This window comes from Sorex araneus, chromosome X (genome assembly GCF_027595985.1).
Source record: "Sorex araneus isolate mSorAra2 chromosome X, mSorAra2.pri, whole genome shotgun sequence".
Taxonomy (NCBI): Eukaryota; Metazoa; Chordata; class Mammalia; order Eulipotyphla; family Soricidae; genus Sorex; species Sorex araneus.
In genome coordinates, this window is record NC_073313.1 from 316,920,666 (window position 1) to 316,935,809 (window position 15,144).

At 49.1% G+C, this 15,144-nt stretch overlaps 1 protein-coding gene across 1 annotated transcript in view; it reads left to right on the forward strand.

Annotated features, from left to right (window-relative positions):
* NCAPH (non-SMC condensin I complex subunit H) overlaps positions 1-10,753 on the forward strand; it is a 32,840-nt gene extending 22,087 nt beyond the window's left edge. The window contains exons 13-18 of the mRNA XM_004609299.3: positions 2,184-2,294; positions 3,321-3,494; positions 4,581-4,694; positions 8,139-8,227; positions 8,532-8,607; positions 10,430-10,753. Coding sequence (XP_004609356.3) covers positions 2,184-2,294; positions 3,321-3,494; positions 4,581-4,694; positions 8,139-8,227; positions 8,532-8,607; positions 10,430-10,633 — 768 coding nt within the window. The 3' untranslated portion in view covers positions 10,634-10,753. The remainder of the gene's footprint in view (positions 1-2,183; positions 2,295-3,320; positions 3,495-4,580; positions 4,695-8,138; positions 8,228-8,531; positions 8,608-10,429) is intronic.
* Positions 10,754-15,144: the final 4,391 nt, after the last annotated feature.

Sequence of the window (15,144 nt, forward strand, 5' to 3'; positions counted from 1 at the left end):
AAATACAAAGGTGACAGAAAAAAGTTTTGGGGACTCAAGAGATAGCTCGATGGATCAAGCACAGCTTTGCATGCAGGAGACCTGGGTTTGATTCCCTGTTCATGTGGTACCCAGAGTACCACTAGGTGTGACTCAAAAACAAATACTAAGGACAGAATTGTTGGATCATTACACATACTCTGAGAAGTTGCTGTTTTTGTTTGATTTTTTTTTTTTTTTTTTTGCTAACTATTTCTTTTAGGAGAAAGAACCCCAGACTATCCACAGGAGCAAATTTCTGTGGTAGCAGAGCTTGCCCAGGAAAATGGTCATTAACTCTTAAAAACATGAAAAATCATATATTGGATCATTAGACACTTAATGTAGGAGGGGTGAGGCCAGGACTCTGTTCGCCCATTGCTCCCAGGTTCTTCGGTATTTTCAAGAATGAAAGTTGAAAATAGAAAAGTTTATTGGAAAGTAGATAAGAAACTCTCCAGCCAGGTAGGAACTTAATTTTGGTCTAAGTATGACTCATTTTTGTGGGTTTTTTTCCTAATAGGAAAACTTGGTCTTTGGGTTACTTATCAAATGACCTGGTTGTTCCAAGAACTTGAGGCTTCCCTTTCACTTAAGAGTGATCTGAGGGGCTGGAGCGATAGCACAGCGGGTAGGGCGTTTGCCTTGCACGCGGCCGACCCGGGTTCGATCCCCGGCATCCCATATGGTCCCCCAAGCACTGCCAGGAGTAATTCCTGAGTGCAAAGCCAGGAGTGACCCCTGAGCATCGCTGGGTGTGACCCAAAAAGCAAAAAAAAAAAAAAAAAAAAGAGTGATCTGACTTGTTTAGGGCCTTTTGGCTTCTTTCTTTGACCATCTGGATTTGATCCTTAGCACCACACAGTGTTCCCCAAGCCACACCAGGAATGATCCTTGAGCATAGAGCTTAGGAGTAAGTCCTAAGCATCACTGGGTATGGCCCAAAAAAGCAAAACCAAATAAACACCATTTTATAAAGACCTCAGTGAAGACTGTCCCTAGCACAGCGGCCTCTGGGTCAGGAGGGCTACTTGCAAGTTGCCAATTATTGCTTAGTCTCCTGGGACCCCAAATATCTGGGGCAGAATGTATGGTCTTGAAATTATAAGCGTCTCATTCTAAAAACGCCCAGGAAATTTGCAGAGCTATTTAAAATGTTGGATGAGGACAGCTGAAATGGAGCTGCTCAATGTAGCTAGTAAGGGGAAACTGAAGCTTCCTCTCACCATTCAACCAAGAGTGTGCCGCATCACAACCAGCCTCTCAGTACCGCTGTTTCCACTCTGTGGAGGGGTATTCCCGTTCCCAAAACAGTTCTTACAGGTAGTGAGTTATTTTAGTTGTGCTCAGACAAATCTTCTTCGTGGAGAGGGATTTTGAAATTGTATCAGGAGCAGGAAAAAAGTGGGAACTTCTCTCTTTTTTATTTATTTTTTACTTTTTGTCTTAGGAATTACTCCTGGTAGTGCTTGGGGGACCATGTGGGTGCCAGGGATCAAACCCAGGTTGGGCTCGTGCAAGGCAAATGCCCTACCAACTGGACTATCACTTTGCCTCAAAGAGGGAACTTTTAAGTCCCTTGAATAATGTTTGCCCGAGGGTTTTGGACTTGATTACCTTTGGAATACACAGTTACATTTAAACTATTCAGTGTGCTCTTGTAACGAATACACATCTCCCACCTCTTTTCATCTAGTCACCTGCTACAGTTAGAAGTTGCAAGTCTGTGGATCAGGAAATAGCTGAGGGACTTTTGTCATAGGCAGTCAGTCCCCAGAGAGCACCCATGGGTATGGCAGGGCAGGAGCCATTTCTTCCTGTAGATCTATGAGGATTGTGATTGCCCAGGAATGGGACAGGCTGCCTCTGGCTTGTTGAATCTGAATTGTTCAGCAGGTTGCGCTCGGCCATTTCACTGAAGGACTCTTGCAAACAGTGTATGCAGAGTTCATTTTCAGCCTACCCTCTGACTTGTTTGGGATGGACAGACTCAGAGCTGCCGGCCCAGGCCACCAGAATAGGATGCCATAAAAACCCAGGGGGTTCCCTGGGGCCTTATAAGTTACAATTCTATAATCAGAGCTCAGAGTATCTCTACAGCTTGCTTTATTAGCTACTTTTCTAGAAATTGCTTTTCTGCAGTTGGTTTTTTCCCTTCCTTCTAGGTACTTAAGATGTCCCAAGGCCAGAAGACAGGAAGCGTGCATTATGAGGAGGTTAAAGACTATGATTACAACAATCCTAACGATACCTCCAACTTCTGCCCCGGATTACAGGTGAAAGGAGAGAAGAACTCTCACCTCTCCAACAAATAGAAGAGTATTTTCCTTCCTGCTGCTTCTCTCTGACAGAAAGCTGGGGGACATTCTGAATTTGGTGGGGGAAACTGAGCAGAGTTGAGGAGATAGCCAAGGCGTGGCCTGACCTTCTGCAGCCCCTGCAGGAAACAGATGAGCACACTCCAGCAGGCCAATAAGAAGGGGTTGGAGTCTTTAGCTTTCAAAACACACTTACGTGACATTTTTTGGCATCTCATGCACACACGCACACACACACACACACACACACACAATTTCTTCCTGCTCTTAGGAATTAAATGTTGAGCATATTATCAAAACGTGGTATAGAGACGATGTGGTCCAATGAGCTAGTAGCTCTGAGTTTGGATCTGAGACTCTGAATGTGGACAAACTCCTTCCCATCCTTGTTTAGCTAATTATCTTAAAGTTGTTTCTTGCGTTTACTTGTGAGATGCAAATTTGAACAACAAAGGGAGCTAGGACTGAACCCCATATGTTTCCATGCCCAGAAAGAGAAAGAGTGGGAAAGCTCTGTGCCCCTTATATTCTGACCTGGCAGACAGCAGGCGCATTTTGGTGTAAGTCCAGACTAACCTCTTCACAGTCGCTTCTCAAGCATCCGTCAGCTCACCGGGGGTGCCCAGGAAGAGGTGATGTCCCGTCCCACCTCAGGGCAGACAGTTCCCCCTGTGCTTGTTCTGAGAATGACCTATTCACCAGCTCCTGGGCAGACCTGCCGCCCACAGCCGTGATTGTGCCTCGGAGCTGCTTTCCATCACTTGAAATCCTGAACCACTTAGAAGCCAAAGGGGACACCACCTGCTGGGATCGCAGATTTCCCCTCTGCATCTCTCCTGACAGGCACAGGGGGAAGACAACTAGATGGGTCCACACACTCCTTCTTGGTTTGACTCTGCTCCTGGTGTCCAAACCAACTCTTGCAGGACTTTTCTACACCCTAGGTGGCTTCTGCTGAGCTTGAAAAGCTGTTTCCTTGTCTAGGCTGCTGACAGTGATGATGAGGAGTCGGACAACTTATTTGTGGGACCAGCTGGGACGTTTGACCTTACCACGTGCCCTCCATCTAATACGGAGCAAGAGAATGGTGACGTGCCCAACGTCCCATTAGACATCACAACTTACGGGGAGTCCAATCTGGTCGCTGAGCCTCAGAAGGTAGGGGAGGGGAGGCCAAGAACCACCTTCTGTCTCGTTTGCCTGATATCTATTTAATTTGCCTCCTGTGTGAGAGCCAGGTCGGACTGACCTTGTGTTTTTTTTTTTTTTCTTCATGATTTATCCTGTTGCTTTTCAAGTGGCTGATCCTTTTTCGTAGTTGAGGCCCTGGGGATTGCACCAGTGTGTGGGTAGTGCCAGAGACTGAACCCCACACTTCCTATTTGCAAGACAGTTTCTCTAGCACTTTAGCCAAGTGACTGGTTCTTAAATGCAACTATGGGGAATGGGTTTGTATACACTAGGTTTGTGTGAAGCAGGTTGTGCAAAGGTAGACCAGTGGGGTGAGTCAGCCACACAATACAGTGTGTGAATAAGGCTGTGAGCAGGGAACATGGTTTTCTCTGCTGATTGGGTAAGACTGGATTTTTAAAATTTTTTTCTTATGAGGAGACTTTGGGTCACACTTGGCAGTGCTCAGGGCTAACTGTTCTTGGCTTTGCTCAGGGTCATTCCCAAAGGTTCTCAGGGGACCATTGGTGGTGCCGGGGATGGCATGGCAAGAGCCTTAACCCCTGTACTGTCTTTTTCTTTGCCACTGGAAAATCTTTCTTAAATTTATTTTGGGCCACATCTGGCAGCAGTCAAGACTTCCTCCTGGTTCTGTGCTTAGGAACCCCTCCTGGCAGGGCGCAGGGATCGTCAGGCATGGCTGCATGTACCCAGGCCAGCACATGCGAGGCTAGTGCCTTAAGTTCTGTGCAATCGCTGGCTCTGCCAATAATTGTCATGCACTCAGCATCTCAATGATGGTTTTAGGCTTAGTGCCTTCACAGATCCTTGACTAACTTGTCTCTTTTAGGCTGATAGTCCACGTCAGATTTACTGTGGATTACACATGATTGAACAGGATTTAGAGTAAGAGGAGAGACTCTGTTGTAATATTTCCTCAGCTCTTGATAACTGGTTGGAACAAGGTTCTGTATTTGAGTTCCTATCTTTATTTTTTGCATTGAGTTGATGGTAAATGTTTTTTTTTTTTTCATTCTTCTACTTTTGTTTAATTTTGTCACATCCCTATTTCAGGTAAATAAAATTGAAATTCATTATGCCAAAACTGCCAAAAAGATGGACATGAAGAAGTTGAAGCAGAACATGTGGAGTTTTCTGACAGAGCCCTCCAAGCAAACAGACACTGAGGTAGCATGTCCTGCGTCCTCTGCAGTACCTGTGTGGAAGGGGTCTCGGGAAGGGGCCTCATTCAGTGGCTCCAATGTGCGTAGGGGAGGCTCACACGCACTCGAGACACCCCCACCTCGAGAGCAGGCCCCCCCCACCCCCCAACCACAAAGGCAACAATGGGATTCTGATCAGTCTTTGAATTCAGCGATCCCTGATAGTCTACCCCATAGGGATTCTGGTTAATGAGTTTCTTTCTGGGGGTGGAGAGTACAGCAGGGGTTGGGTGCTTGCTGTTCACACAGCCAATTCTGGGTCAATCCCCAGCACACAACATGGTCTCCTGAGTACAGCCACCAGGAGTGATCCCTGAATACTGCTGGTGTGGCTCAAACTACCCATCCCAAAGCCCCCCAAAAGCTGTTCCTGTGCTAGGGGGGTAATCCGAAGGGCTAAAACAGCTCGTGGGAGCCTGGGGTTTGATCTCAGACACTGCACAGTCCCCCTGAGCACTCCAGTGTGTGACCCAAATACTGCCCTGTCCCCAAAATTATTCTTTTTTTTTTTCTTTTCGGGTCACACCCAGCAATGCACAGGGATTACTCCTAGCTCATGCACTCAGGAATTCCTCCTGGCGGTGCTCAGGGGACCATCTGGGATGCTGGGAATCGAACCCGGGTCTGCCGCGTGCAAGGCAAATGCCCTACCCACTGTACTATCACTCCAGCTCCCCAAAATTATTCTTGTTCTAAAGAAAACCTTGGGACCTAAAAGAGAGTCTCAGGGACTGAGCACATATTTTGTAGCTGGAGAGAAGGTTTGATTCCCAGCAACTTATGGTCCCCATTAGCACCCAAGTACTGCTGGGTGTGTTCCAAAAGCAAAACAACAAAAAATTTAAATTGGTGGGGGACCAGGGGAGAGCAAAAGGAAAATTTTTTTAAAAGGAACTCTGTAAATAAAAAATAACAGCCCACCCATCAAAAAATCTTGTCTAACAAAAACATTTAAACATAAAATTAGAAAATAGCTTAATGAATGCCCATTTTCAATTACTATGAATATTTTTACCTATACTTTTCCCCAGTTCTAGCCTTATGTCCCATGTTCTTTTCATACATAGTTATTTTACATTCGTTCTAGAATTGGAGCCAGAGTGATAGTACAACAGGTAGGGCACTTGCCTTGTACGCAGCTGACCCAGGTCCAACACCCAGCATCCCATATGGTTCCCTGAGCTTGCCAGAAGTGATTCCTGAGTGCAGAGTCAGGAGTAACCCCTGTGCATTGCTGATTGTGGCCCCCCAAAAAACTTAGTCCCAGAATAATATCCTTTGATGATTGCTAGCAAGGAAGGGGCAGAAAGAGAGAGAGGAAAGAGAAAGAGAAAAATATGTGTTGGTATGTATGAGAATGAGTTTGTAGGGTTTTTAGGTGGGGGGATTGAGCCATACTCAGCTGCTCAGGGCTTAGTTCTCACTCTGGGGATCACTCCTGCTGGTGCTTGGGGACCCATATGCAGTGCCAGGATTGAACCAGGTTGGCCTCGTACAAAGCAAGAACCTTGCAGTATCCTTTCTGCCCTCTTTGTGTGTAAGCAGAAAGTATGTTTACATTTTTAGTTAGGGATTCTGTGTAGTCCTGTTACAGCTGTATCTCTGTCACTGTATCACTGTCATCCCGTTGCTTATCGATTTGCTCAAGCAGGCACCAGTAACATCTCCATTGTGAGACTTGTTACTGTTTTTGGCATATTGAATATGCCACAGGTAGCTTCCCAGGCTGTGCCGTGCGGGCGGGATACTTCGGTAGCTTGCTGGGCTCTCCAAGAGGGATGGAGGAATAGAACCTGGATTGACCGTGTGCAAGGCAAACGCCTTACCCGTTGTGCTATATAGTGATCTATTTTTAGCATTGGCCTTATTACATCAGTGGTCAGCAGTTAGACGGCAGATACCAGTGACAGTATGGGGTTCTTACCAAGACGGGTTCGGCGACCGCTCATGACTGGCCAGATCCAACTGCCCAGTTTCTTATCTAGGTGAATCACTCAGTTGGGAGTTTACCAGAAACAGCAAGTCCTGCCTCGCGGAAGCAGAAACTGAGGCCCAGTTGAGACTTAATGTTAGCTGCAGCTTGTCCTGGCATCAGTTTCACCTCACACAGCCATCACTGGAAATGAAGTGACTATTCTAGAGAGCTTGAAACTTGGGGACTCTGGAGGCCAGAGTTGTGGCTCAGATAGAGGGGACGGGCCTTGTGTGGGGGAGATTGTGGGTCCCATTCCCAACATCATCAGGTGTGGCCCTGGGCTCTAGCACTGCCAGGAGTGCCCACTGTCCTGCAAAGTGGAAATGTGGTGGCTTTATATGCAGGTGACTCCAATCTATGGAGTTAAAGCAAAGCTCAGAGCATCTACTTGCAATTCACGGTGAAGTTGGGTTCCTGTCCTGTATACGTGCACATTAAAGAAACAATAGCCAGTACAGACCGAGACATTTTGTGAGGGGGGCGGAAAATAAAACAAACAGGAAGTATTTATGTGAGGAGTACTGAAAAAAAGTATCTCCTCAGCTTAAAGCCTGCAACTACAGTACAAGTGAACTAAAAATCTAAAGCCCTCTATGTATGTAGTAGATAAGCTTTAGTAAAGCATAAGTAGTTTTCTTACTTTTCATTTATCTTTACACCCACGGTTTCTAAACCAATTTTCCTCGTGTATGCATCTCTTCCATTTGCCAGCAGGACCTAAAAAAAAGTTATTATCATATAAGTAATTATTAACCAAAAGTTCTGCATATATTTTTAAATCCTATTTTTCTCTGCTCTTTAAGCCAATACAATGTTCTCTCTTCTTTTATTTTTGCTTTTTTGAGTCACACCTAGCGATGCTCAAGGGTTACTCCTGGTGGTGCTTGGGGAACTATATGGGATACCAGGGATTGAACCTAGGTCAGCCACGCTCAAGGCAAATGCCCTACCTGCTGTACTATCACTCCAGCCCCAGTTAAAGCTGTAAATGGTCATTTTTGGGTTACTGTCTTGTCTTTCTCAGGAATCTACCTAGATGCCTCTTGGCAATCTCGCCCCACCCCCCATTTATATAGGCTCTACAATCCATATTTATGGATAATTGATGTCATGGCCTAGCCCTGGAGCACTGGGTCTCATCTCTTTTGTATGTAACAAGACATTTTTCAGTTTTTGTGTTTTAAGCGGGGAGGTCACCTCCAGTAGTGCTGGGGGGCTGCACCCAGCCTAGGGTTTGCTCCTATCACTGCTCTCGGGGACCACATGGTACTGCAGATCAAACCTGGAACTCCCACACGCACCAAAGGCTGCCCCTTTGCTCTCTCTCCCCAGTCAAGAAATCACTTAATTCCTTCAGGCCGAGGCTGCTCTGAGGGAGCTGCTCCTGTGGGGGGTCGCGGTCCTCAGAAATGTCCTTAATGCTGCTCCCAGCAGGCAAACCACAGTGACGCTGGAAAAGAAGGGAGCGTGGTGAGGGTGCACAAGAAGATGCTCAGTGAACTCACCAAGGACCTACAGAAGAGGTGGGTTGGGGCCTCTCCCCGCTGCACCCCATTGAGCCACGCCCCGCTGTGTGGTGCTAGGGCGCACAGCATCCTTCCCTCCTTTGTGTCCATGAGTGAGCGTATGCACCCCAGCTTTGAAAAGACATATTTTTGCCGCTTTTAGCAAGAGTGAACAGGGGATACTTTATTCCCAAATCAGAAACTGGAAGAACCTGCTTATAAAATGCATCTGAAACATTCCTTTGTGTGTTTATACTTGATGAAAGGACCTTTGTTCCTGGCACTGCAATGCCGCTGCTAAATATTGCTCTTTGCCTCACAGCCTGCCTCCCCTCATGGCTCAGAACCTCTCTGTCCCCCTGGCCTTCTCCTGTCTCCTCCACTTAGCCAACGAGCAGGTAGGTCAGACCTGTCAACTGGTGAGTGTTCTCCATGTGGGGCCTCCTGCCTGTGCTTTTCATCCCTCCTTCCTGGGTGACCTGATGGGGTTTTCTTCAGTCCAGTGACTTCCTAGAACCTCCAGCCCTGAGGAGGAACCAGGCGCCGTGAACTAAGTTAGAAAAAGATCATCAGGTGCAAGGAGCCCGAGGGGAGCTTTCACCTCGCAGTTTGCAGATGGGGAGTGCAGAGTGCTTTCACCCTGTGGGGTGTCAAGGCTGAAGGCGGATCCCGCCTGTGCATGCGGGGACATGGGAGGGAGAGAGCAGTAAGAAGGGCAGAGAGCAGTGAAGCAAGTGCTGGGAACAGACGGGCCAAGAGCGGGGCGAAGAACTGCGGTGACCATGTGCCAGCCAGGATGGCTGCAGGGCCGTGACCCCCTGAGACCCAAGTGGGGAAGACACCGAAGGAAGATCGTGTCAGTGGGTCACAGTGCCTCAGGGTTGGGAGGTCTCAATAGAGCAGGGGCGGGGGGGGCCGGAGCGATAGCACAGCGGGTAGGGCATTTGCCTTGCACGCGGCCGACCCGGGCTCGATCCCCGGCATCCCATATGGTCCCCCAAGCACCGCCAGGAGTATTTCCTGAGTGCAAAGCCAGGAGTAACCCCTGAGCATTGCTGGTTGTGACCCAAAAAAGGAAAAAAAAAAATCAATAGAGCAAGGGGCTGCCACCTTCGTCTGCCATGGAGTAGTGAACCACACAGCCAGGAATCTTCCAGATGTGTTTCCCTCAAGTGTAAAGAGCCTCCAGGCTCAGAGACTCTTCATGTTCGAGAAAACCAGTGCCATGAAGAGAGTAGCCTCCTGGCCCCGCTTGGATCTCAAGTCAGTGGGGCCAAGAAGATGCTGCACAGAGCAAGCCGCAGTAGTCTGCCCCGGCACGCGCTGTGGCCTCTGCTGTGAGCTCGTCGCCCGCAGTTTCTAGTGTCTGCCGGAGAGCCGCTACACCAGCCCTTCTCCCTGACCCCAGAATGTCACTCCTTCCCCCACTGGAGTCCCGTTGGGGCTATTTGAGCGCCTGTGATGGGTGACATTGGCCCTGACAGTTCCCGAGATAACAGGCAGGATCTATGGTAGCTCGGCCATAAGCACAGTCCTTGCTGTACTCAGAAACCGTGGACCCTTTCTGGCCTTCACTGCTGTCCGCCAAGCACTGTGGTAACTATTGCCTGTCCCCACCCTTTCAGACATGGATGGAGGACTTGGGGACCCCACTGAGTCCCAACAGTGTGACTGACAGCTGGACTGGAATAGTCTCTAGGGCGCAGGCTTCAGAGACTGTCCTTGGGAGGGTGGCTTGATGCCTCGGCCCACACATGGCCCCAGCCTCCAGTGCCACGGGAGGCGAGGTGGGGTGCAGAGAGGTGAGGAAGACTAAGAATTCCTGAGGGAACACTGCCTGAGCTGTAGAGAATTGATGGGCTGGGGGGGGAGGCTCCATGTGAGGGGGGTGTGGGCAGGGGGCACTGACCGGAAGAGGGCAGAGTGGGGAGGCTGGAGAAGACCAATGTGGATGGGGCTCCTGCTGACATCAAGCTAAACTTCCCAGGAAAGTGGCTGGCAGGCCCCCTGCAGAGTGACTGTTGCAAGAACCAACCTCACGGGCTGCCCTTGGTGGTTCCCAGTAACTGCAAATATTTGCACAGTTTTACCAGCAAATTTGCTGTGATTTGTGCTTGTCACCATAGGACAGACCTTGTCCTTCATGGCTATGGCCTTGTTGCATCACTCAGGGCCTGCTTGGTGGCTCATATCTTATATTTGTGTGTGTTTGATCTTCAGAATCTAAAGCTGGAAGGAACTGAGGACCTTTCTGATGTCCTTGTGAGGCGGGACAACTTGACCTCCCAGGCAGAGCCGACTGCTGCGAGCTCAGCACTTCCACGAAGGAGCTCCCGTGCAGCGGCCACAGCGCCGAGAGCTGATGGGCCTGTTGGTATGGCAGCCGCTGCCCCCTGCCCACTGCCCCTGGCTCCCTCCCCTTGAATGTTTCCCGCCAAGTTTCCTGTGTAGGGAGCCGTGGAAGATCCTGCTCTCACAGAGACTGTGCCTGTTCTGTTCTCCATGCATGCTGTTACCCCAAAGTGGGTCTGTGGTATTTTCCAAACTTTCCTGTCAGCAACATCATGCACATAAACACATTATTGTATGTGCACTTATAAGTGTGTTGTGTGTATATGTATATATAATGCTCGAGAATAAAATCATGAACAATTTGCTTGGCAAACTGAGTCCTCTCTATCAGTTCTCCGTCTGGTTCTTACCCTCGAGGGCGCCGATTATATGTCTGGCTAAGGCCGGAGGTGTTGCTGGGCCTTGAGGACTGTCTTTAGCAGAGTGGAAGAGTCACCAGCGGCGTCCACACAGGCCTGTTGGGCTTGGTCGGGGGTGAGACCTGAGTAAGTGCCCATTGTGGGGGACTCGGTTTAGCTCTCAGCGCCCCTTCGGGGAGTGTGCTGCTAGTATGATTTGTTGCCTACTGTCTGAACTCCATCAAATATGGTGTGGTAATTATGAAAAATGGGTAGGAATATATTTCCCTCTAAGATTTGTTGCCTCCTATTTTTAAACCGCATTAATTGTGGAACGAATATCTCCGAATGCAGCAACTATGTATACCTGGATCGAGAACTCAACATGAGGAACGACTTGGTGCCAGAACTGTGCAGGAGGAAGAGAGCAGCGAGGAACGCCTTCAAGAGCGTCAAAGAAATGGTTAAGAGGACGAAGGACCTCTGACTTCGGGCACATCTTTTCGATTCCACCGTTCTTCCTGCAGTAACTTACACCTCAGAGACCTGGGCCCTACGCAAACAGGATGAGAACGCTCTTCAGGTATCCCAAAGAGGAATCGAAAGAGCTATGCTAGGAGTATCACGTCTCACTCAAGTGAGAGAAGGAATCTGGAGGTCCGACCTCCGTCGACAATCAAGAATCATGGATGCTGTCTCGTTTGCCAAGACATCAAAAATCAAATGGGCCAGACACGTAATGCAATTCAGAGATGACTGCTGGACCAGAGCTGTTACGGACTGGATTCCTTGGGACGTCAAAAGACCTCGTGGCCGCCCACCAACGAGATGGTCAGACTTCTTCTTTAAAACCCTGAATGAACGGTTTGAGGCTCTTCCTGTTCCTGGAGCGAGCAGATATCATTGGGCTGCACTAGCACGTGACAGGGACAAATGGAGATGTTACTGGCGCCCACTCGAGCAAGTCGAAGATCAACGGGAAGACAAGTGATACAAGTGATTAAATGTGGTGTGGTATTCTTGGAGTCTGGGTGGTGTGAGTATAAGTTGTCGCGCAGCCATGCAGTCCAGGAATAGGGTCACTCGTGTCTGAGGCTTAGCCCGAGCGTCTGGAGAGTGGCCGTGAGCTTGGCGGCGGTTGAGTTCTGGAGGTTTTCAACTGCCGGTGCTGGGTCCCTTGGAGCGAGGAGGGGTCTCACCCGTCCCCACCCGCCCCCCTCTGGGACGCCTCAAGTGAAACAGCCTGGCGCAGGTCCGGCAGCACGGCTATGGCGTGTGTTGTATTATGCTTCCTTCCAGGAGAGAAGGACATGTGACTCTGGATGATGGCTGATGATGATATTATCTGGCGCTGGCCAGAAGTGGCTTATAGGCATGGCTGCTGAGTTGCCGGAATCAGGGATAATTCTTGGCAGTGCTCAGGGGACCCTGTGGGGTGCCAGGGGTTGAACGTAGGTGGGCTGCATGCAAAGCAAGTAAGCGCCTTACCTGTGATACTACCTCTCCAGCCTCTGCTCATTTCTAGACCAGTTTCTGTTGCTTTTACCTCTCTTTAGGAGTCAGTCTACTACTTTGCTTGCCTAGAGAATTCTGATTGCATTCCAGGCAGTTTGGATTTTGGATTACCAGGAGCTGGATATCTTTATCTTTTCCAGAGCAAAGTTTGAGTCTTCAGGATTGGAGGTGTGAGCTGAGAGTTTGGTGCTTGGTTGACAGTGGGGTACAGAAGGGAAAGGGGCACATTTTTGGAGTTGAGCCAGGACTCAACGCATTGCAGGCATTTGCTCCAGCCATTTGAGTTATCTCCCTTTGTCCCACCAATATTTGTAACTTGACTATAGTTTGATATTCCATTTCTTTCTATGAGGCTTTACGGTATGGGGTCAGAGTGATTGGTGGGAGATGGGGCACCCAAACCCGGTTGTGCTCAGGGTTACTCCTTTCTCTGTGCTCAGGGATCATTCCTGGTGGACCTCAGAGGAACCATATGAAGTATTGGTTCCCAGATCAGCTGTGTGTAAGACCAGTGCCCTACTCTATTGCTCCAGCTCCCGGAGTGATTTTTAAAGTAGTCCCAATTTGACTACTTTAATATTTAATATTGAGCCCATGTTTGTAAAATAATTCACCTCCGTGGGCTGTGACCCCTCTGGCTTTTGGCTTGACACTTTTCTCTCCTGGTCTTTCTGTTGGTTCTTTCCAATGTTAGGAAATTTCTTTACAGGCTTGTATAAATCAACATGGAACCTAGTGAGAACCACAAGAAGCTTCCTACTCTGCCTTACAAACTCTGTCCCTTTGGCCTCCCAGTCCTCTCAATCTCAGAGACCCCTGGGATCTCTCTGTCCCCAGCTTCCCATGACTCCCTGTCCCTACAGCATGGTCTGGAGACTCCAAAAAAGCAGGTTGGTCAATGACAGAACACATCATCATCATCATCATCATCATCATCATCATCATCATCATCCCATTGATCGTCAAATTTCTCGAGCGGTCTCAGTAACGTCTCCATTCGTCCTAGCCCTGAGATTTTAGAAGACTCTCTTTACTCGTCCTTCCCAATGAGGTTACATTGGAGACTCTTTCAGAGTCAGGGGAATGAGACCCAGCATTGTTACTGGCTTTGGTATATGAATACACCATAGGGAGTTTTCGAGGCTCTCCCATGTGGGCAGGAAGCTCTCGGTAGCTAGCCAGGTTCTCCCAGAGGGAGAACTAGGCTATAAGATATCGCACGGCCATTAAGTGGCTGCACACTTCTGGGAGCTTGGTTTTAAGTCTCTCGATGTGGGTCGTTGGTAAGATTACATGGTGCCGGGGGCAGTCCCTGGGTGTGACCACCTAGCTACTGGAAAATGGGGAATCTGGGCAGAAGAGGCCCAGTCCCAATCCGAGCAGGTTTGGAGGTCTCAGCCCGGGGTCCCACACACCTGGGTTCTTCTGCCAGTACCTTCATGCGTGAGGCTCGTCTGAACGTGTGGAGAGGTGCCTTGAGCATGGCTATGGCTAGGCTTCAGAGGTCTTTGGCTGAGGCGGGCTCTGCTCGGGGCAGGGAGGGAAGCTACATGGCTTATGTTTTTTATTTCTTAGGAATTACTCATTGTCTGCTGTGGGACATTTTAGGTTTTTCGGGTCACACCCAGTGGTGCTCAGGAATCACTCATGTAGGACGTGGGGAACCATATGGAGTACTGAGGATCGAACCCCAGTTGGCCTGTGCAAGGCAAGCATCCTACCTGCTGTGTTATTGCTCCAGTTCCATGCCGTTGAACAAGTTGAAAACCACTTACAGGGGCTGGAATTATAGTACAGCAGGGAGGGCATTTACCTTGCATGTAGCCAACCTGGGTTCAATCCCTGACCTCCCATATGGCCCCAACAAGCACTGCCAGGAGTAATTCCTGAGTGTAGAGCAAGAAGTAACCCCTGAGCATTGCCAGGTGTGGCCCAAAAAAATCAAAAAAAGAAAGAAATCTATCTTACAATACAATTTCTCCTTGTATTTTGGGCCACATCAGCAATGCTCAGGGCTGACTCCTGGCTCCACTCAGGAATCAATCCTAGCAGGGGTTGGGGGCTTGGAGAACAAACCTGGGTTGGTTGCATGCAAGGCAAGCGCCCACCTGCTGTGCTATACCACTGCACCTCCTCTGTTGCTCTGTTGCTTTTATTTTTTTCCCAGTGATCCTAACCGGGCGGGGAAGGGACTGGGGGGTGGGGAGGATCTAGTCCTTTGACTCCATCCGGGAAGTACATAAGCCTTTGTGGTTTTACTGAACCAGGTGCATGATCATGGAGGGCCCCTGTGTTGAAACTATGGCCCCAAGAGGGCCTCCTACTACTTGGCTTCCAGACCCTACCTCCTTGCAGCCCATGTTCTTTTCTTTTGTGCCTATTCCTAGCATTGCTCTGGGGACTGTGTGATGCTGGGAGTTGAGCCTGAGGCTCCTACATGCAAAGCCTGTGCTCCAGCTCTTTGAACCACTCCCCCAAGCCCTTGAAGCCTGTCAGATCGCAGTGATGTCAGTGTTCGAGATTCAGAAATGAATCCTTTACGCCCAAGGGTCAATCCAGGATTGATCCCTGGCATTTCATAGGGTCCCTTGAGCACCACCAGGGGTGATCCCTGAGCACAGAGCCAGAGGCAAATCCTGAGCACTGCCAGATGTGGCCCCAAAACCACAGCAACCAAACAATAAGTGAATCTGAGTAATAAGTGACCATCCGTACAAGCATGGCTCGAGG